We start from the raw sequence: 23068 nt of genomic DNA, 5'->3' as shown, positions 1-23068 counted from the left end.
GTTATGTGCAGCTTGTTAAAGGTTAAATGTGAAATAAAAATGTAGTTTAATGCAGAATTGTGCTGGCCTCTAAAATACAAACTTACTTACTATACCATACTTGGTAAAATGAAATATTTTGGGACCTTCTTTAATTGTTTCACGGGCCAGATATGGATTCTAGGCTGGGAGCTTGAGAACACTGATTCTAGAATAGTCAGATAATTTAGGTTCGAGCATGCAGTTAAGTTACAAAGACACAATTGCTGACTTAATTCGTAATGCTCACAGTCCAAAAGATGTGATTAATATGATCGAATTTGGAGAGATAATTCTATATGAATCACCTCTTTTTTATGTGAATTGTGAATTCTTGAAAGCATACATACAACATATAAAAAAGGGTTGCACTGGAAAACATCACAAAAGTATTTGTAGCATTTTATTGTATTAATGTCTGCAGTTATTTTTCAATTTTTGCTCTTTTTCACCACATTTTGAGGTGCTTTGGTGGTACATTTCATATCAATTTTCAATGTCATACTCATATTTAATTCCCCGATCCTTTGCTCAATCTGTGATCTGATCTGTCTGTTACAAACTGGTTCTCTCAATAAAAGATGTTAAGACACTAACCGCTGACAGTCCAGTCCAAGAAACAGAAACCTTTCACAGGATTTTGTCTGCATGCGGAATGAGTATTTTATTTATAACCAGTTTATAAAAATAAAATACAAAATAATTTTAAAACAAAAAAGAAAAAAAAAACACTGTACAAGGCATTGATATGATACAAATGATAGAATAAACAGAAATAATTACAGTTATATACAATGCAAAAACTCCCACTTGTTACATTCTTTCCTTGAGACTGTACAGTTACATTTCAAAACCATGACGTACATTACAACACAAAAATATCAACCATTAAAAAATCCCAACAATTGAAGTCAAAATGATAGATGGGCAAATTAGCAAATGTCACAATAAATAATTTCTGTCAAGTATTTATAAGTTATTGACAAGTATCCCAATGTTATGATATGAGAAGTGTATAGTGCACACCAAAGCTTTCATTAGTGTTCATGTCACCTTTCAAAATAAAACAGCTGGGTTTGTTCTGTTGGCCTATGGGTATCTGTAACCACAAATACCTGCAAGCTACTATAAATATGACACCTTTCCACGAGCAGGTCACTTTTAAAAGCGACCCAACAAATCCTCACCTGGAAGGCATCGCTAGTACTACAACTACACCACTTATGTGCAATAATAATCATAAAAAAACATGAGAATAAATCTGATTATCTTTTAAAACCAGCAGCACTGTTTAGTGTCCGTCCCTCCCTTTCACTGAAGCCTGTTAGCATATAAGTTATGGTTTTACAATACTTATTTCATTTAAATAATTAGTTTGAGTATTTTACAGGTATATATTAAAAGTCTGCACAACAGCGTTCTGAACTTTGAAAGCTTGAAATAGAGAGTCGAAAGAGGGAGAATTCAAAAGGTCGATTGCTAGCGACATGTAGAAATCGCGCGCTCCTGTTTCAAAGCGCACAAACAAACACACCTTGAATACTGCACCCTGAAATTTTCCACCAGGAATGAATGGCCCACGCACTCTCACAGAAACACGGGGAGCTCTCCGGTAGACGCGGCGCTGACCACGCTGACGGGCACACACCGTTCACAGACAAGAGATAAGTGACAGGAAGGCTTGGCTTGGCCTAATAGTGGAATGATCTCCAGCACAGACAAGGCTCAGTCATCCCTCGCTACGCACAGAGGGGCAGAGAAGAGACATTAAGGCGACTGACTGACTGAACGCTGTCTGCCTTCAGGATGAGTCATCGTAGCTGCTCTGTGAGGCCAGCGGAGCTATCTGCAAGATCTGCAACGCAACAGCACGTTTGTTATCTACAAAGCAAAGTGCCCTGTCAGTCTCTCCACACTCCCGCGTTTGTCGTATCACAAGTCAAACCACATCTGGAAAATTTATCAAAATATTTGGCAATTTTTTTTTTGTTCCTGTGCGCAGCCGTATTTCAAAGAGGCCACAACTGATGTGAATCTCTCAACTCGTGTCGTTGCAGTGAGTCTATCTTTTAATTCAGCGAGTTGCACTGCTAAAAAATGCAGTCTATCATATTCCAGCCACACAGCTCGTCCCCTGTCAGTGCAGAAAACTAGTCACACAGAAGTAACACTGCTCACCCAGCGGGCCATGAACCCACCGCTGGGTTTGAATCTCCATAAGACGGATGCTGTGCGGTGGGAAGCAGCTTTTTACTCAGGAGTTGATTCAGTCTTTTCTCTGTGGAGCATGCAAAGAGTAGCGCTGGGAGGAGGCTGGAGTTATTTTACAGTATCTTACAAGCAGAGGAGTGGGAGGAGAGTTTCAGTGAGGAGTCCTAACAAGCGTAAAGATGAACAACGCTCTGATTCTGCTGCCTTGTGCACAAACACGCTGCGCATCAGGATATAAAAAGACTTTTTCCGGCGCAGGTGGAGCAAAACAAAAACACATGGAACATCATGGTGGTGTGAGAAATATATGTACATATGGCCTCCGTTTTCAATTGCTTGAGGTCTGAAATTCACATTTTTTCCTCTAAGTCTGACCGGGCACATGCAGGACAGATGTCACTTGAAGGATTTCCTTTTTCTCATTACAAATAATACGTGGCTACTCTGTCCTCAAGTACACTGCTGCTCAAATAGTGTTTGGCTTACAAACATTAGTGTTGCTACCTCTTCTACGTAAAAGAACACTGGTGAAAAGGGTCGTCTTGTAACTGCTGGCACAAGTCTGTTTGGGGCTCCTTTTCGTTTTCTAATTACAAACAAAGTGAATCCTCGAGCTGCCCGAAGTGCCAAGGCACGCGCTGAGACAAACATCTGTGTCTGCACATCACTCATCAGTAATGCACCTTGTGTTGTTTAAGCTCACGGCCGCTACTGCAAATCCCAAAGCACATGCTCTGCTAACTTGTAATCTCTTCCTTCAGTGCGACGTTTTGATTCCCTCTAGGCAACACAGTAGGCACAAAAAGGTGTGTGTCCTCACGCACTTTACATGATTGATTGTATAAAAGGGGTCGATCCCTTCGATTTAACATTTAAAACTAACGCGAGTGGCACCATACATCCACTATCACACAGAGGAGGGCAGGAGTCGAAAGCGTCGCTAAGCATCAAAATAAATATCTCAATAAATACAACTGTACACAAATTCGGCCTTTATGCATTCACGTATAGCATAAAGTAAACGTTATACCCTGCCTGCAATCTCCAAAAACTGAGGAGATAACTGAGTCACGCCCAGGCCAATATTTCATTAAGCTGTGATCAGCTATACTGATACTCCATCAGTATAATCCAAGTGCATTAAAAGAGGGGATAAATAAGTTATACTGTGGTGCAGGATAGATGATTATTTATTTATGTGCCCATTGGCCCAACTAACAATTGACTTATGTGTTACGCCTGCATTGGGAAATCACTGTTTAAGTTTGCAGCTGTTGTTTGCTATTGGCTATTATTTAGCTCTACAACGTGATAATATAAAGAAAATGAATGCCGCTGGTCGGACCTTAAAGTGACACTCCACTGGTTTAAAGCATGAAGTTCAGTTTAGTCATCATGAGTTGAGTCTGGGGCTTGAACAGAAAGTACAAACTGGGGGGACAAGTCTGTAGCTATAGAATATCACTATGGGAAATGTAGGATTTTTGGAGCTTAACGGACTAAAAGTCAAAAAAGATTTTTAAAGTTCTTTGTCAAATCTGTCTGTCACAAGTCATGGACAGTCATGATGGAAGTGCAACACTGCATCACTGGAGCACTGCTGGAAAGCCGGGCACATAAATGAATGACAAACCCCGCGTGCAAATAGAAGGAGTGAGGAGAACAGTGGGAAACGACGAGACAAGTTTAAGGTTCAGACTGACGGGGGATTTTAATCATAGAGGAAGACTCAGGCTTCTATCCAGACTGCTGTCTAGCCTATCACAATCGGAGTCTTCCCATCCTCTGCTGTGGCACAACCTGGTGGGCAACTACCTGCTCAGCTTGCTGGAGCACTTGCCCTCTCGGCTACATCCTTTCCCCCTGGACAGGTGGAATGGGCCTGTGCGGGCCTGGCGGCTGCAGCAAGTCTCCTGGTGGTGCGGGTAGAAGCGGCGGGGAGGCGGCGAGCCAGAGAAGCTGGGAGGCGAGCGGCTGCGGCCCAGGCAACCCCCTCCCGCGCCGCCACGGTGCTCGTGGCGGGAGGGCGAGGAGCTGACGGAGCGCTGCAGGGAGGAGGAGCTGCGCGGCGAGGCGCTCGAGCTGCGGTGGTGGTGCGGAGAGCTCGTTAGGCTACAGATGCCCATCCTGGAGCCGCCGTGCTGGACCGAGGAGCGGTGGTGAAGCGGGGAGCCTCGGGAACCGTGCATCAGCTGAGCAAGGCATGTCAGGAGGTCTGAGTCACTGGTGCTGCCAGCTCGAATGCGGTAACGCCGAAGCCTAAGTGGGTACAAAAGCAGGGCAGTAATGAATAACAGGCTGGTGAATCAAATTTCCAGCTGAGAGTTAGATGAAAGGATCAGAATCACCACTGCTGGTGGGTGGTTAGCATAGCTTAGCATGAAGACTGGAAGCAAGGGGAAACAGCTAGCCTGGTTCTGTAAAAGTCAAAAACAACTCCAGCAATGACATTAAATTAGTAACACCTGGCATCCTCTTTTCATCTGTACATAGATGGAAATGCGAAAACAAGAAGTTGTGGTTTTTATGGAACGTTAACAGGAAGACTACAGGAAGTCATTGCACAAATGAAACAACAAGTTAGAGGTGTAGTAGGTGGATTTCTTTTAGCTTCGGACAGAACCAGGCTAGACGTTTCCCCCTGCTTTAAGTCTTTAAGCTAAGCTAATTCAATATTTCTTTATTAGTCCCGTAAGGGGAAATTCCAGACAATCTCCTGCTGGCTCAAATTTAGCATATAAACATGACAGTGGTATCAATCCTCTTATCTCACTCACATCAGAAAGAAAGTGAATTTCCCAAAAAACAATTCCTTTAGTCACAAATCTGAGTCAGAAAATTAAATTAAAGTGCCCTTTTCTTGTTTCTTTTATGTCTTCGTGCTCTTTCTCTCGTGCTGTTTATCACAAATAATGGATTCAGTCTTGATATATGAAAGCAAAATATGCAGATCAACGAGTTACCTGCCCTCCACCGTGGGGCGGCAAGGAGGCTTTCCAGGAGGCGGGCGCGGCAGGAATTGGGTAGCCAGCTGCTCAGCAGAGGAAGCCGCATGAACGGGACGAGGGATCCTGCTCTTGCGGGACAGAGGGCTGGAGGAGGAGGAGAGAGACGGAGCATCGTCTCCCTGGCGGTCAGAACGGGAGCCCATGAGAGAGTCCTCGTCCTGGGAGCGGTCAGAGGTGGAGGACAGTGGGTCCTTAGCAAGGGAGGCCACCATCGGGCCACGCCTATCAGAGAGGGAGGGTGAGGCAGTGGGAGAGGGCACTGGGCCATGGTGGCTCGCTTTCTTCTGCAGGAGCTTCTCCTTGGCAGACCCCGGAGGAGGGAGATCCAGCAGGCTGGAGGGCTCCAGGACCGGGATGCGGCTTTGCCTCCGGCTGGGGTCCTTACGGGGGGCAGCCGGGGAGGAAGAGGCTTGGCCATTGGTCTGATCCGTGGCCTGGTTCACTTCTCTGCTCTCCTCCTCCTTTGGCTGAGGCTCTGTGGCGTGGGGAGTGTGGCCATAATCGTTCTCAGGGTCTTTCAGCTTGGGGAACGCTCCGTTACTTTGGCCGTTAGCAGGAGGGGACAGGTGGCCATTGGCAAACATAGGGCTGCGAGGGGAGTGAGGAGAGCGTGGAGAGGAAGGCGAGCGCAGAGGAGGCGAGCGTGGCGAGCGCGGGGAAGACACGCGGCTTGGCACAGGGCTCTGAGCTTTGGTGTGGCTGTTTCCATTGACCAGCATCTCAGCCAGGGGGTCTGTGGGTGTCCCTGGATGGGTGGACACATGGTCCTGGGGGGAGCTGATGTCCACTGTGTGCTCCTGGGCCTGCGGAGCCTCAGCTTCAGCTTCGCCACGCCTCTCCAGCAGGAGGCACTGTGGGGCACTGTCTGATCCTGACTGGGAGGACAGCCCAGAAGGACGCTGAGCTGTCAACTGGAGGGGAGGGGGAGGTGGAGACATGGGAGGGAAGAGAAAGACACACAGGTGTTATTTGAAAAAATAAACCCCACCAAAAATGGGAATAATATTCTAATTGTCAAAGGCCTGTTGCTGATAGACTACAACATGTCGAGTTGTGCTGTAGTTCTGTAGCAAGAGCCTGATGCAGATGTGTGAAAAGAGAAGAATTGTGTAATATGGGGTAATAAATGGTGATTAGTTTGGCAACAGCATGCAATACCATAGCTACCATTATCAGACCGAAACACACAAGTGCTATGGCAGTGTCAGTCAAGCTGTGAGTACTAAACCAGCATGTGGACAGGAAAGGTTCACGCAACTTCGCAGGGGGCTTCAGCGAAGAGAGGGTGAGGAACAAATACAGGGAGAGAGAGAGAAAGAGAAAGATAGAGAGGACAAAGACGATCTGAAACAAAAGAGACCATGCAACCTGTTGTAGTCATGACTCGACATTCCAAACACACATGCCACAATCAGACAAACACACACCCCTATTCAGATCACAAGAACACATGTCCAGACACAAGGACACATCTGACCCATGCTCTGTCTGGCCTGCACAATGCCCCTCATGGTTTCTGGAGAGAGCTGCCTGACAACAACACAAAAGCACGCCGACTAAACAAAGAAGCCAAAAATAAGCAACTTAAACAAAAAAAAAAGAAAGGAAGAACAAAAATGTTGACGGTTGGTGTGTTGCTACAGATGTGGAGGAATGCTTGTTTTTTAGGGGATCGTGACGGGCTCATCACCTGCTGAAGCTGAGCACGAGTGATGCGTATGACAGAGGGAAACTTGGTGTTGGCGGCGCCCGCCGGGATGGCCGGCAGTTTCCTGCGACTGGGCGAGCAGGTGCCGGGGGCGGGGTTTGGTGGTAGTGGTAGGGAGGCGTGGCAGGAGGAGGAGGAGGAGGGGCGCTCCTGCTGCTGCTGGTCGGCGGACTGGCTGCGTCTCATGCCCGGTGGCCGGCGCAGGTGCAGCGGGTCCGACAGGGTGGTCAGGAGAGTGTGAGGGCTGGGAGAGCGCAGAGGGACGGGGCTGCACATCCGGGCCGCGACCTCCTCAGGCAGGGATGGAGGAGAGGTGGGGAGCTAAGAGACGGGAAGGAGAGAAGTGGGAGGTGGACAGAGGAGGGGTTGTGAGATTGGTGAGGGAGTGAGATGGAGGAAGTATGGTGGAAGTACTGTGAGGTGGAACAAGCAGGCTGCACCGGAGGGGAGCGCGACGCAGAGGTGTTCTGAACAGGTAGAGCGACGGGAGGATTATAAAGATCAGGGGTGATCTTAGGCTAGGGGAGGAAGACAGAGGCAAGGTAGGTAGATTTTGGGAAGGCAGTGAACATTTTCAGCTTGGAGGCAGTTGTTCTGGTTGGAGGAGAGAGTGAGGGGACAATTATTCGTCTCGTAATGGCAAAAGCCGCTCTACAATCTGAGCAAAATCGCTTCATGAAGAACTCGTAGATTGAGCGGGATTTTGGCATATGACTCGCTGGGCTGGTTGAAGGTAATAAATAGCAAAGGAGCGAAAAAGCAATTCAAACTGAGCAAACCAAAGCTGATTTTGGAAATGAATCACTTAATTGGCGTAAGTAAATAAAACCAACCAAACACACTGCGAACGTCTGAAAATAAGATAAAATTATGCGTAAAATATTTAATGCAAATCAAAGTGCACTTCAAAGCCATAAGCTCTCCTTTTCCCCATGCTGTGGGCTGACAAAAAGCTCTGCAGCTGTGACATAAATGTGCTTTTTCTATCGTATACACACAAGCAAAGAAGCGAGAAAACACAGAGCAGTAACACTTAGCTTCACACTACAGCAAGATGCAGCTGGTGGAACTCTGACTGTTGTATGATATTAGCATCATGGTTCTAGAGCTAGAACTCTGCGCAGCTTTTTAACTTTGTAAAAATGCTGACTACAGTCAGTATCCTGTATGCCATGTTGTGAGGTGGCCGTCAAATGAAAGGGCTTACCTGAGTGAGAACTCCCTCAGCCAGAGCTTCAGCTGGGCTGGTTGGAGTGACGGGGGGCAGAGCCCCTGCAGGGCCCACACTGAGCTCCAACTTGTCCACTTTTGCACTTCCCTTGGAGGAAGTCACACTTTCTTGTTTCGTTTTTCCAGAGCTAGGACCTGGGCTGCCCTTTTCCCATCCAGGAGACTGTTCCCCTGGCTGGAGCACCTCTGGCTCCTCATCCTCCTCCGAAGGGCTGGTGGTAGCCTTGGCTCCTGGAGAGCCACTGGGCCGCTCCACCATTACCCATTCCCTTGAGTCAATGTCCTGCCTCCCAGAGCTCAGATTGAGGGCCACAAAGCCCCCGCTGCTGACAGCCCCCTCCCCCTGCTCCTGAGATCCAGAGGATGCTGGCTTGGGAGAACCACCGCCAGACCGGAACTCCTCGTCATAGTGCCAGACTCTTTCAGGACGCTCCCCGGCAGACACAGCTTGAGTCACCTGGATGACTGCAGCCGCGTCAGCCTCCTTCTCCTGGTGCTGTGGGCCAAGCTGCTGCTTCGCTGAGCTGAACAGACACAAGACAGATGCAGACAACTGACTCTATCCTTGAGAAGATTTTGAAAAAAAGATGGATCAGCTACTTGATTAACATACCTGGGCTCCAGGAAGCGCTCTGGGCTGGGTTTGGACTCCAGGCCAAGCCTCCTCTCCAGCTCAAAACTGTGAATGTTGCGGAGTTTCCTCAGCAGAGGGCCATCCCGGTCTGAGGCCACCACCTCAGAGTGCAGTTTGACTGGGGAGCCCAGGCTTGGCCCGGCATAGGGGCTCTGGTGTCCATGGTTACCCTGGTTGTTGCTGTGTTCCTCTTCTGTTGCCGTCTATGGGAACCAGACAGTTGTGTTTGAGGCTGATAGGCAGCTAACTAAAATCTGAGGTGTTAATTCAGAGTTGATAACACTACACTACTCCCTACCTTCCACACTGCTGTCCTGATGCGGTTCCGGTTGCGGTCCAGCTCCTCCCAGACGTCAGCCTCCTGGTTGCGGTGTGGGTGGAGGGGAGAGCCCGGCAGGCGCTCCGGGGCGGGGTTGTTCTCCACGTCGCTGAGCTGCTCGTCCTGCAGAACCTCGTCTGTGTTTTCCCTCAGCAGGTCGCCAGGGATCAGGGAGGCGTTCGCCATGCTGGTGCAACAAGGACAAGCATTACTTTATGTTTGAGGCTATAAAAGACAGTACAGGTAACCACTCAGAGGCAAGAGCACCATTTCAACCGTGGATGGAGTCTAATTGTTCCATATGAGCTATAAAAAGAGGATGTTTAATAACAATAACTCCTGAATTAACTCCACTAAAAGCGTACCCCATGTGTGCCGGAGTGAGGCGGGTGTGATGTTGCGGCGTTGTGGCCGCGGCGCTGATCGTCAAAGTGCCATCAGTGCCGGTCCGCTCCCAGTCGTACGGGTCGTTCTCCACGACATTGTAGGTTTTCATGCTGTTGTCGAACACCGACATCAGCAGCTGCAATGACACAAAAGCGCGTTATCAACCTTTTTGTGAGGTTTTACTGGGTGAGATTCGGCAGAAGGAGAAACGTTCACTCTTCACTCAGTGCAAATGTGGCACCTGGTAGTCGGGCTTAGTGAAGTAGTCGAGGCTGGAGATGTGTTCCAAGAACACGCCGAACTCTGCCGGCAGGTGTTTGAGCATCAGACGATGGTCGTAAGTCTCCTTCAGCTTCCCCACATGTTCCTGGGAATGAACACACACACACACACACACACACACACACACACACACACACACACCTGTCACATCTCATCACTTACAGCTACCTGGACATGGCTGTGCAGCTCCAGAGAAAAACAAGATTTATTGTCATTACTTTGTCCTTGATCTTCCTCCACGGCAACTGACCAACCAGAAACTCCACCAGCATGTAGAAGAGAGACCACAGGTCATCGTGACGACCCATTTCCTGCAGAAATACACCAGGGATGAGTTAATCAGTCACGCCTAATCATCGTCAAATTGTGGCAAAAGAGCGAAAGCTGTGTGAATAGTCAGGTACGAGGAGCTCAAGCACGGAGCAGATGAGTACTCACCTTATTCTTGTGTGCATTGACAGACGCATAGCGGACGGTTCCCCTGAACCCTGCCACTGGACGGGGCTGACCAACGAAGGCAGAAACAGCCGTTAAATGCTAATATAAATGCAATTTAATTGATTTTCAGCCAAAAATAACACAAACTGCTTATATTTTCAACAGCTAACCTCTATCAGGCCCACATTACACCTGTTTTACAGTCGCTGCATTGGCTCCCTGTCCGCTTCAGGATCGATTTTAAGGTTCTTTTACTAGTTTTTAAATGTCTTAATGGCCTTGCACCCTCTTACTTATCTGACCTGCTTTTACTGCATCAACCCTCGTGGACCCTGAGGTCCTCCAGCACCGGCCTTTTATCCATACCAAAAGCCAGAACAAAAACCCACGGTGAGGCGGCATTTAGCCACTATGCCCCACACCTGTGGAAAAGCCTGCCGGAGCGCCTCAGGTTTTCAGAGACTGTTGATATTTTTAAAAGAAGGTTAAAAACGCACCTTTTTAATCAGGCTTTTAACTGACCTTTAAATTCTCTTACGTTCTTATCATTTATCTTATGTTGATGCCTTTTATTTTGCTGTTTTATATTTTGTAGTATTTTATCCTATTTAATCTACTTTATTTATTATCTTATTTTTTTTCTTCCTTTAACTGTCTAATTTATTTTAGTTATCTTGTATCATGCCTTTTACTTTTAACTGCAGTGTTTCCTGTTTCCTCAGGGGGGTCCTCCACACTGAGAGTTGTGTCTGTTCTGCTGCTGTGGGTGCTGGTCCCGGGTCCCTTCGGCCCAGCTGGGCAGAGGGCTCCCCACCTTGGTGTGGGGGTCCACCTGTCTGTCGGAGTCGGGGGGGGCCCAGGTGCCGGCGCCCCCTGTGGTCATAGTCTGCAACGACTCCTCTCAGTGTGGACGGCCCCAAAGGTGGTGTTTTCCCCGATCCTCAGTGCCTTGCCATGTCTCACTGTGTGTGTGTGTGTGTGTGTGTAGTTGTGGGTGTGCATATGTACATACAGAGGGTGGGAGGGATGGGTTTTCTCTGTTTTTATGTTTTCCTTTATAATGTTTTTAACTGTTGTAAAGCACTTTGTGTTGCATTTTATCGTGTATTAAAAGTGCTGTATAAATAAAGTTTGATTTGATTTGATTTGATTTGATTTGATTTGATTTGATTTGATTTGATCTAACATCAGAGAGCAACATTCGCTTCACTTGGAGTCATGTTTCTGGTCACCTGACGATCAGAAGTCCACTATTTGCCCTGTTTTGTCCTCAAGAGCTCCTGAGGGAAATACAGTTTCTCAGCTCTTTAGCTGCTAAATGCTCCACTAGTCCCTGAATTTCGTCTGTCAGGCAGTTGGTGCTGGGCAGGTGATTTCACCAGAGACTTTTTTAGCTGCAACCAGCATCTATAGCTCACTCTGTCAGTCAGTAGACAAAAATCTCCCCACCCTTTGGCAGCCACAATTTTTGCCCCAGGAAGCTGAAATTTGGCATTGAGGTCAAGTGTGCGTGTGTTTGTGAAGGCGAGCATTTGTGCTCATGCCAGTTGGCTAAAAAATACCATTATGCAGAGTGCAGCTTTATGCTCAGTATACACCCAGTGACAGAGGAGGGGCACTTACAGGGCGAACCTCCTGGCAAGAGTTGGTGAACTGGCGAGCTAAACCGAAGTCCAGCATGTAGCAGGTTCGACAGGTGCTCGGGAAGCGGCCCATCGCGAAGTTGGACTGGATCAGACACACAGGAGACAGTGGTTAAAAGAACAGCAAAATCAATTATGTGCTGCAATTAAATGTAATGTTTATTCAACTTCGTGTAGCTCCAAGGGAATAAATGTGTTCCTGTGGTGGAATATAACTCCTAATTAATACGGCAGCTCAGAGGACAGAGGATTTTCACATTCGGCTACATTTTGGGCACTTAGCCAACGTTCTTAGTGAGCCAACTCACTGTGGGTGCAGCAGTCAAAAACAAAATACTGAATCAGCAACAATGCTAGCAGCCAATAATAAAAAGTGCAAGAGTCACAAACAGTTCCCAGACAATAGAAATAAAAAAAATCTATGTGTCTGGAATATATGGAGGGAGCATAAGCATTGGGTAATGAAATAACAGCCGAGCAGTAAATATCCACTGCTACACCCAGCGAGCCGTGACTCACCGGTTTGATGTCCCGATGCAGGAAGCCAACGGAGTGGATGCTCTCTATGGCCTCCAGGATCTGGCGCCCCAGACGCAGGGTGGTGCTGATGCTGAAGGTTCCCCGGGTCATGCTCCTCCTCAGGTCAGCCAGGTTACGACCCTGAGAGAGCACGTCAGTTAGCAAAGAGGGAAATACAGAATTCAGAAATTCAGCTGCACCGATGATCTATGCAGACTGCGTAGTGAGTCTGAAGTCACAACCAGACCACACTGTAAAAACACTCAAAGCTCAGCTATCATCAGTTCAGACTTGTCATCCTGACTTGGGTATCAAAGCCTTGTGTGCTGAATGCAGTGATTGAAACCAATTTGATCAAGCGATGCAGCATGTGAACAGCAGTGCTGCCTGGATCTCTACACGGAGACTATCGCTGCTATAAATACTTTGAGCCATGCTAGCAGCCTGGGATGTCAGCCTGTCTTCTGGTCAGTCTATCGATCCACCACTTTGGTCTACACTGAAATGTCTGTTAAATGGATTGGCATGGAACACTGTGGTCCCCAGAGGATGGATCCCGTCGACCTTGGTGATCGTTCGGCTTCTCCTCTGGCACCTCCGTGAGCCTAGCATGTGGTTTTAAATGACACAGAGCAGCTCCACAACCACAGGATGGATTTCCATGAAATTTAGCACAAATATTCATGCCCCCCTCAGGATGAATTGAGGTTATTTTGGTGGTACATTAATGCATTAAACCTGCTTAACATCCGCTTGTTAGCGTTGTCATTGAGAGCATGTACATAGCTAAATTATTCATGCTTTTATGTAGCAGTCAAACACACTAGCACTCATACCAGAACAAGGAAGACTTTAGCAGCAAAACTCCTGAATGCATAAAAATGTGTGTGTTTTATTACTTATGAATTCAACTTAAATGACACCTGAAGGAGGGGGAATGTGCTAACATTAGCCACCATAAGTTAGGTCAGGTAAAGCTTTAGCAGCAAAACTCCAGAGACATAAGCAGCATGATTAAATGGCTCTTCATTATAGGCATGGAACCAGCAATCTTTGTCATTTTTCCCTTAATAAATTACAATTAATTGATAATAAATAATTGCTGATGATAATTCTTTTGTCCATCCAATAACTGATTAACGGACAAATTGCTTCAGCACATATTATATGTATCACACTGGGCTTGGAAAATTGCTAAAAATGAGCGTTTGTGACACATTAAGTCGTCTGCGCGTAGACCAACCTGCAGCTCCATCACCACGTAGTTAAATCGGTCGTTGCGGCCACATCCCACGAAGCGACACACGTGGTCTTTACCTAAGAAATAAAGGAGGACAAGAGAGTTTCAGGATGCTTTCAGAGGAGAGGATGAGGTCACCTGACATCAGCTGCATCATTTTAGCATAAGATGCTGCGTGAATCATGATGGTGTGTGTGTGTGTGTGTGTGTGTGTGTGTGTGTGTGTGTGAGTGTCCCTGCCCTTGCCCCTCCAGTCACCACAGCTCACTTCCCTCCCATCTCCAGCTTCCCTGTATGACTACCCTGCTGATTTATAGGCCATAGCACACAACACCCGGTCTGCACATGTGCGTATGTGCGTGAATGCCTTGTGTGTGTGTGTGTGTGAGCCAGTGTGTGCGTGCTCAGGACATTGCTGCACTGGCCACACCCCAAACCCTCCAGCACGCAGTGAATGCAAACAGTTCCTAACAAACAGTTAGTTTCTTTCATCATATTCTTAGAAAACAAATCAAAATAATCCGATTAGCGGATCCAAATCAAGAACAAAACAAGCCATTAGCTCGAGATGACCCATCAGTCGTCTTGTAAGGCCGCGGGTGGATGTTTACTCTTTGCAGCTGGGCTGGTCAGCAATGTTTGTGTGGCTGGAATTCAGCCCGTCTCGAGTTACATGCTGGTTCCCGCAGGAAGCAACAGACCCATGATGCCCCAGGCCGCAGCCATTAGACAGCAAACATGATCCCAGCACATTGATTTTCCTCTCAGAGGGGGGAAAGAACAAAAAGGCGCAGTGGTTAAAAGGCAGGAAGGAAGAGGGGAGGGAAAAGGCTGGGTTAAAAAAAGGAGAGAAAGGAGTAAAACTATATAACCCCCTGAAGGAGCTCCTCTGCTGCTGATCCAGGCACACAAACAAACATTTCCCCTCGCGCTGGTCCTCACTTCTACTGCTGAAACCTTTACGTTTAAATTCCCAATGCTCAAACCACAATTAAAACACACGAGATGCAGGATGATTCATCCGCCGCTCCTGCTGAATTATGCCGTGTTTTGCACTGCAGAGGCCGAGGCAAGCTGAGCTGAACCCTGCGTTTTCAGACGAGTCAGATGATCTCTATCTGCTCTCAGAGGGAGAGATTATCACACGCTGCCATCGATGCACAAAGGCCATCCCCGCATTTCCTACGAGCGTGTTTGTTTGTGAAATCTCGGGCAGAAAATGTTTCAGCATTCTTCTTCCTCGAATGCTGACAACACACAGTGTAACCTCTTCAGGGGGGAGATCAATAGGCCACCGTGGCAGGGAGGATCAATCGGGTGCAGAACTGTAACCAAATCCACTGAACCCATTTCGACTCACCCTGCAGCTTCTTGAGCACGGCGACCTCCATCTTCAGCACCTGTTTGGGCTGCTGGGCCGACTCCACCTTCAGCGCCACGTTGATCCGCGTCAGCAGGTCCACCGCCTCGTAGATCTCCCCGAAGCCGCCACCCCCTATCTTCTTCGCCTGGAGGAGGATGATGAAACACGGCTTAATACTCCATATGTCTGTCTGTAATGTGCCTGGACAGTGAGATGCAAGGTTATAAAATGTGTGAAGATGAACAGAAGGAAGGTCGGGGGTCAAGGTCAGCAACAGAACATCCTCCAAAGCGTTTGTGGGGTCTCACTCAATGACAACTCTTAAAACTGTTCCTGTGACAGAAAGGTTTGGTCTTTACTTTTCCCACTTTGCTCCTCATTGAGGTCTTAATGAGGTTGGAGAGCAATATAAAACCAGATGGTCTCTTTTGGTGGCATGTGGGCATGAAGGGGTCAGTTTAAATTATTATACTAGATTAAAAAATATTATGTTTATGCAAATTGTAGTATGTTTGACCACACTCGTATTATGAAAAATGATTAATAATTACATGTTTAAAGAGCATTTTTACCTCACAAAAATGAAACAGCACGAGCAGAAATTTATATTATAATGATTATTATGGTGGGCCAGCTTTGGCCCAGGGGCCACACTTTGGGCAGCCCTGGATTAGACTCTTTTTTCAAAAAGAAAGAAGTGATGAGAGATTAATCATCTGAACATCCTTCAAATCTTTGTGTCCAAACTCATTAAAAATATCCAACAATCAAAAACAGCCACAATGAGAATGCACACGTGTCTTTAATAAACCTCAAGAAGCCTTAAGCTGGTTCAGAAGTTTTTTATGAGTCTGTGCATTTGTAAAATCTAGAAAAACAAATCCTGCAGTTTCTGTCTTGGATTGCAGCAAATTATGAAATATTACAGAGGCTACTGCAGCAGGAAGCAGATAAATGAGCTCTGTGCGTTCAAGAGAGTTTAAATGAGAATCTCCAGACTGTTATCCTTAAGAAACAATAAAAGAGATTAACACAGACTGATGGGATAAAAAGAAAATGCTCATCACAATCCCCCGAAGCTGAAGGTGACATACTCACATGGCTAATTTTGTCACATTAACAGCCTGAAACCCCCAAAAACATTCAGTTCAGGGCTGTACGCTTACTTTTTTAGGTGGTAGCACTGGTGCTAGCAAGTTGAAAATTTTAGTAAAAGAAAAATGTAGTAGCACACACAGCTGGACAGTTAGTTAACGTGTTTATTGGCTAAATTAATTTGATACTGATAAGAAATTCTAACAATGTTGAACAGCAATTAAACTGATTCTTTAACCTTCATTTTTGCTTAAAAGCTGTAGTAGTACTATTTTCCTCCAAACGGCGTCTTTTATCCTTGTTGTCGTGACCTACCGAGGTCGAAACTACAGAAAAATACCTCTTCATTTTGCTCGAGTCGTCGAGTTGCTTGTTTGTCACAAAAATGATACAAAAGTCGCGGTTTCCCGCCACAGATCAGCGAGGGCGGGAACGTTTACCCAGAAATGTAGTTCTTTTGTATTCGGATTGAGAAGGACAGTACACACTTAGAACTACAACTCCCATGATTGGGAGTTGTAGTTCCAAAAAACTGCTGAATAGGACAAGAGACAGTAATAAAGCCTAGTTTTCCCCACTATTTTTTTAGACATGATACCAGCGCCTTCAACACCTTCGCACTTGTGCTGGTGGATGCATGTTTCTCTTCGCACAGAATGATTTTTAGTAGCAAACATGACGGAAATTGTCGCACTGCACAGCCCTGCAGTTCACCATCACAAAAGAAGGTGAAAATCCTCTCACGTGAGAAGCTGAAAGTGGGCAGTGTTTGACATTTTAGCAGGAAAGACAAATAAACAAATGCTGCTTCAGCTCCACCTGACGGGAATAACTGAAACGCTTGGTGCTGGCAGGCTAACATGGACGTGTGTGATTCACTCCTCTGTGCTCTCCTCTTCTTTTCAAACGGCCCCCAGCAGTGCTTCCATTTCACTCCCACCCCCAGTACAAGTCCAGCTTACAGTCCCAACGTGTCCTTCCCTGTCCTCCATCCACACACACACACACACAGTGTTGTGTCGCACTAGGAGCTAAAGTCGTGGGATTAGCTGCAGCATTCTTACGTAACTCTGCTCCTTAGAAGACAGGAAGTGGTGCCAGGCTACCAGTTAGGAATAACAGGCTCACATGGCGCCCGGGCTGGCACAGCAGTGAGAGACACGGGCCCTCGGGGAACACTACTGCTGCTGCCTATAGCACACGCTGCACCGCCACAAATAGCTACACGGGCTATTTTTGGATCCCCCGTGCTGCAGCAGCCCTACCTGGACGGAGAGACACGACCCCAAACTGTCCAAGCCACAGGTGAGACGCTTCAGAGGAAGGCAGAAGGACTCACAGGCAGGGGGAGGCGTCGTTTGATGAACAAGGAGTTGTTGTTTGTGGGACAGAGGGGGAGCTGGGGACAGGCAGCGACGGGCCTGGACGAACACGACGCCTATTGTCGCCGAAGAACACGCCACTTACCACTTTCCATCGTTCCTTGACCAGGGAGAGCACGCTTAGGATGTCGGCTTGCTCCGCTCCCCCGCTCATCCCGTCTGTGGACCAGGGACGCTGTCCTCACTGCTTCCCCCCTCGACCGGCAGCCTCACACTGGGACGGGCATTTGGGCCTTGATGGAGAACCCTGCGGAAGAGACACAGAACTGTCAGAAGAAGAAGGAGCGGAGCTGGTTATTGAGGCTAATCTGTGCGAACTTCAGCATCTTGAGCTCGTGCTCTCGGATGCTGAACACGGTTTCACAGTGTTGAATATGCAAAAGGTCTGCGTCCTCAGGCCGGGCTGAACTTCATGTGAAAGTCCCCCCAGTTGAGAGACAAAGTTAAACCTCCGGCTTAACGGCTGGAGCTTTCTGATACTCGACCACGGCTGCAGCTGCCACACCTGCTGCCAGCAGCTGTCTCTCTGGATAAACTCAGGCCACCGACAAAAGTCCTGCGACTTAAATTACAAAAAGGCTTCATCTTAGTATCACTTTTCCAAACCATTTATCTTCTGCAAGGAGCACGTCTTCTGAAGAAAGCACCCTCAGATATAATCTGCCTGATTTTGCATTGGGATGATCAGCTCTGCTTATCGCACACTGTATATAAGAACATTATTATTAATCCAAGGCTCCAGAAACACACATCACAATAACTTCTGATGATTCTTTTAAGCGAGATTACATTGAAAAAGCAGATTTTTTTTACAAGTACAAATATACAAATACTGCTTCCATATATCTGATGCTTTAAGATGAATTAAAGGCTTTATTACTGGATAATAAATCCTTCGCTTATGCTTTATAGATCAGCTACAGTGTGAGCCTTGAACAAACACAACATTTGGGTTGCCAGATTGTGAAAAATCTTTGTTATTGTTATTGTTGTTATTACATTAATGCTTGTAGGTTATGCACTTTAAGCTGTTAATAAGATCATTTTAGTGCAGATTCTCTTCATGTTTTTCCAGAAGGTGAATTAATTGAAAAGCTAACAAGCCAACAGGAGGAATTTTAGGCTACCTGGCAACCCAAACGTTGTTCTTATGACTTCCTTACAGTTTACAACCCCTTAATGAAGGGTGACTTACTATAAAGTGTTTTAATTAATGAATTATCGTGTAGCAGCTTCTTTTCATAAAAAACAGACTGTTTGTAGAGCAGGAATCAAAAGGAGCTTCCTCTGGATAAGCTGTGTATCTTCTCCTGTCTTATACAACATCCATGTCACAGATAAGCATTTCTCAGGAGAGGCAGCTTCCTTCAGTCTGCCTTCAAACACTCAAAGCAAAACCCGACTTCGATTCATCATTCTGCGCACGGCGCGCAGGCATCTACCGGTTACGCAACGAGCCTTCAAAACGCCATTTGGTTAGAGGGCACGATCCTGACATCAAGGAGGCAATCCCATCATGCACCAGGACGAGGCAGAGAGATGGAGGGGGGCAAAGAGTGGTCGCACTAGATAACTGGGAAATGACAAACATGAGCTGTGACCCGGGGCTGAGACTCAGGAGTGAGGTGGCCTCGGTAGATGACTACTGAAGGAGATGTCTCAGGATTAGAAATCTCCTTTTTAGACTGCCATTACTTATCCTGACGTCTGGATTTATGTGAATTACTGTGAACACTGGCGGTCTAAGATTGGGATTAAATATAATTTATCCTAATGTGTCTATATATCTGTAATACAGTTAGTGGTTGATATGGGTTTTTCAATGGCTGAGGCCGATATTTTGAGAGCAGGGCAGCCGATAGACAACACATAAAGCAAATGTCATGCTGTTTTTTTGCATCTTATGAAATACAACAATGAAGCCATAAGGACAAATGAGACACTGTCGCTCAGCATTTACTTAACACTAATGTTACTGTCTGCATTGTCTCTTCTTGTTTAAGCAGATCTGCAGCGCAAACTTTCTAAAACCTCTGAATGAAAAATAAATGAAGTTTTAGTGAGTGGCAGCATTCATCAGCAGACGGCAGCGTCTCCTTGTTTCTGCGAGAGAATGAAAGTCTGTGAACTCACACTGATAAATAAAATAGAAACAATGTCAGCGCACACAGTAGCACCCAGCTGCTTCACTTATTATTGGTCCAAATGACTAGCGGATTTTCCCTTGAACACACGGGCATGTTTTGTTTCATCAGCCTCGTGAGCGCAGGCGATGCAGATTATCCCAAAAAGCCAGATACCGGCCAACCGATTACTCAGTCTGCTGCTACATACAGTCTGTATTTCTATCTTTATCAAGAAAATGCACAATATGGTGAATTAAGGTCATTATAGTGAAGTTTCAGATGACAAAAATTGCTTGAAAATGAAGAATACTAAGAGTCTACAATCAGGCTAGAGGCTCTGTTAGACATGCTAACGCTCTCAAAATAACAATGCTAATGAGCTGACACTTAGCAGCCAGGCTTATGCTTACCATGGACACCGTTTAGCTTGTTAGTATGCTAACATCTGCTAATTAGCACGGTCATTGTGCAATCAGCACTGCGGGTACAAAGGTCAGACGACGATGAGTTATTCTAACCCTAATAATTATGTTCCAGGGAAGCATTTTCACAGAAATGCACTGAACAAATCTGGTTTCTTCAGATCGGGCAGTGAACAGAAAGCACAGCTGAGGCTGATGGGAAAGTTTTGCAGGTATTTGGCAAATTATACTTTTGACCTGATGGTGGCACGAGAGGAAAGGTCAGGGGATCACCATTGTTACTCGGTTTCATCCTCTGGGGATCATGAATGTGTGTGCAAACCGTCATGGCGGCCCATCAAATAGATGTTAAGATGTGTCGATCGTGGATCAAAGAGGTCGACCGTCCAACACTGCCATCCCAAGAGGAGGCCGAACTTCTGTGAAAGTCTCTTTCTGCCTGCAACTTGCGTCAATGTCAAGCACAAAAACCTGTATTTCCTCCTCGTGGGTAACATCTGAGGGTCTGCAGATCTCTGCAGGCACGGAGAAAGCGAGCGGAACATCAGTGGAATCCTTGATATCATGCTAATTGGTGACGACGCAAAAGCGCAGCACGCGCCATCAAAACCGCAGAAGAGGCACAAAACCCTTTCAACCCCCGAGGGATGAGAGGAAGTCACTGCAAACACCGGTTAAACAACCTCTGCTGCGAGTGCTGTGTCACAACTTCAAGGTCACCCCACGTTCCAGTGTTTTCCTGAAATACTTCTTCTGTCACATCTGGGCTCTCGTGCATTAGGCATCATCCAGGCAGAGGCAGAAACATGAGCTCCTGACAGAAAGCTGGACGACACAGAGGAGAGGACGGATGTTTGTTGGGGTCTCTGTGACCTAACATGACCTTTACTGTTAGGTCAAGAGTCAGGGTGAATTCACACCATGTTCTACCTTCATAAACAGCTCCAGTGGGTGAAAACTGCAGGAAAGGTGCAGAGATGCGAACTGCCATTCAGCCCAAAGACTCCATATCACAAGCTTCAGCCACTTGACACACATGCACTCAAACACATGCGTACACACATAGAGTGCACACCAAGCCCGGCTTCTTCGTGCTGTGACTAATCTCACACCTCACAGACAGGCACGGCTCTGCTCTCCCTCCTCCTTCTCCCTCTCCTTCATGCCAACCACCATCAATGAAAGAAAAAAAAACATGAGGAGCAGACCTTGGACCAAAAATTAAACCAATCAATGGCAGCTCGCTCCTGCCTCATCGTGAATCACGCTTCCTGACCCCCGCATCTCCATGGCGACGATGGTGCAGTGCCATTTTCATCTGCTGACTGCAGCTTGTCGTCGCCTCTGCCCTTTTCGTCTGCTGGAAGCTGCAAGTTTACGGCCACACAAGGCGTTAAAGAAAATGAGCGCTTGCACCACCTCCCCAGGGTTCCTCCTGAACCTCCACTTAAAACTCAATTCTGGAGACGTCTGGTCAGTAAATATTGACAAAAAGCAAATAAACTGTGACTCTGACTGCCATCTATGCATGCACATGCAATAACGCATGGCTCAAGTGGGAACAACTGGGCAAAAAACTTGACTGGAAATCAAACGCCTGCTGAATCTTTCTGTCTAATGTGAGTGCGGCCTGGCTGCTGCTGGGTGAGGTAAATGAAAACTTTGTGTGCAGGACAAGATCCAGAGAGGAGCCAGCATGGACCGGCCCTCCACGGTCTGGTCCCTCACAGGTCAGAGCATGGATGCAACTGATCAGTCTGAGGAAGATGAGTGTTTATATGGCTCCACTGAAGCGTTTACTGTCAATTCACCTAAAGGCCAGAACTGGATTTGGGTAATTACTAAAAATGAATCCTTCATTTTAAGAGGCATCTGTGCGGAGCAGAGGACCACAAACGTAAAAAGACAAACACTAATACCTCTGGCGAGCTGTTTTCAGTGGGATGTGACAGGCAGCGGGCTGCAGCAATGTCACAACACATCTCCAAACCGGCTATCACGCTGGTCTGCAAAATGAAAGCACCTCTCCTCCCTGCAGTGGACTGGCTGGCTTTGCTGTGGAGAGCTGTTGCATGGCGAGTCGGTTGCCACAGCAGATTTACTCAGGCGCGTCCACGCACATCGGCCGTCCACAGGCCACGCAACCGCATCATGCCTGGCGTGTAGGAGGTTATACTGACAACATGCAGCACAACAGAGCCACCGCATGCGGCTGCAGGCGACAAAGAGGGGGTGTTTTGGGGTGGTAGAAAGGGGCGAAACCGAGGGGGTGGGGAGGAGGATAGCACGGCCTCCGGATTCTGGAGCCTTACCTCGGGTCTTTGCTGCCAATGCTTGATCCAAAGAAGAGCCGGGTGTGGTTAGAAAAAATCCTCTACGTTCGGAGGCGGCGGGGACGACATCGAGCGGAATCCCATAGCGAGCGAAGCGTCCATAGGAGGGGGCGGAGTGTCGCGTCGGTCGGTTAGAAATGAACGAGCGGAGGGGAAATGTGTCCGAGCGCGGTCGTCCTTTTTCTCCTTCTGCCTGTCACCTCAGCATCTCTGTCGGTCGCTGCGGATCCGTGACGTGACGACTCTGTGATGATCATCAGGCTTTCCTGCGCGCGCGGCCCCGATTCGATCGCCCCTCGCAACAGCTCGACCGCGCGCCGGGGTCCTTTAAAGCTCGTTCGCGCCTTAACAGTCGTCGCGCGCGCTGTATGCAATGGCCAAATAAGGGTTTAAGTGTTTTATCGCAGAAATTTTGTTGAATATTATGCTATATAGGCGTTCATCACTTAAAAAACAACATTTGTGAGCATCAAATGAAGCCGACAAAAACAAGTAATCTCTGTAGTGTTTGAGGATACAGTCTAATTGGTTTGGAACGCGGCCACAAGGGGAAAAAAAATCGCAAAGACCGCTGGGAGGCGGCATTCAGCCAAAGATGGTGAATGTGACTGATGGCCTACCCAGCCATTAAAACAACAGTCCTCCAATTTGCTAAGCAGGCATTTTCTGTTCCTCAAGCTATTAAAAATACTTCGTTTCCTGCAACACAG

At 47.1% G+C, this 23068-nt stretch overlaps 1 protein-coding gene across 2 annotated transcripts; it reads right to left on the bottom strand.

Annotated features, from left to right (window-relative positions):
• Window positions 1-404: 404 nt before the first annotated feature.
• Window positions 405-22666, bottom strand: ttbk2a (tau tubulin kinase 2a). Of its 2 annotated transcripts, XM_070978978.1 has the most exons (16): window positions 22338-22666; window positions 17563-17724; window positions 14998-15145; window positions 13641-13714; window positions 12398-12538; window positions 11859-11963; window positions 10236-10301; window positions 10016-10108; window positions 9757-9882; window positions 9494-9651; window positions 9108-9315; window positions 8789-9012; window positions 8153-8699; window positions 6928-7266; window positions 5193-6148; window positions 405-4488 (listed from the first exon to the last, which is right to left on the bottom strand). In XM_070978978.1, the coding sequence occupies exons 2-16, from the start codon at window positions 17629-17631 to the stop codon at window positions 4041-4043; spliced, it is 3702 nt and encodes a 1233-aa protein (XP_070835079.1). In that variant the 5' UTR covers window positions 17632-17724; window positions 22338-22666; the 3' UTR covers window positions 405-4040. The 2 variants fall into 2 exon arrangements, with proteins under 2 accessions (XP_070835079.1, XP_070835080.1); XM_070978979.1 differs by lacking the exon at window positions 6928-7266.
• Between the last annotated feature and the right edge of the window lie 402 nt (window positions 22667-23068).

The sequence above is a fragment of the Chaetodon trifascialis genome, chromosome 14 (genome assembly GCF_039877785.1).
Source record: "Chaetodon trifascialis isolate fChaTrf1 chromosome 14, fChaTrf1.hap1, whole genome shotgun sequence".
NCBI classification, from domain to species: domain Eukaryota; kingdom Metazoa; phylum Chordata; class Actinopteri; order Chaetodontiformes; family Chaetodontidae; genus Chaetodon; species Chaetodon trifascialis.
Note: the sequence above shows the minus strand (reverse complement) of the source record. Positions and strands in the feature narration are given on the sequence as shown.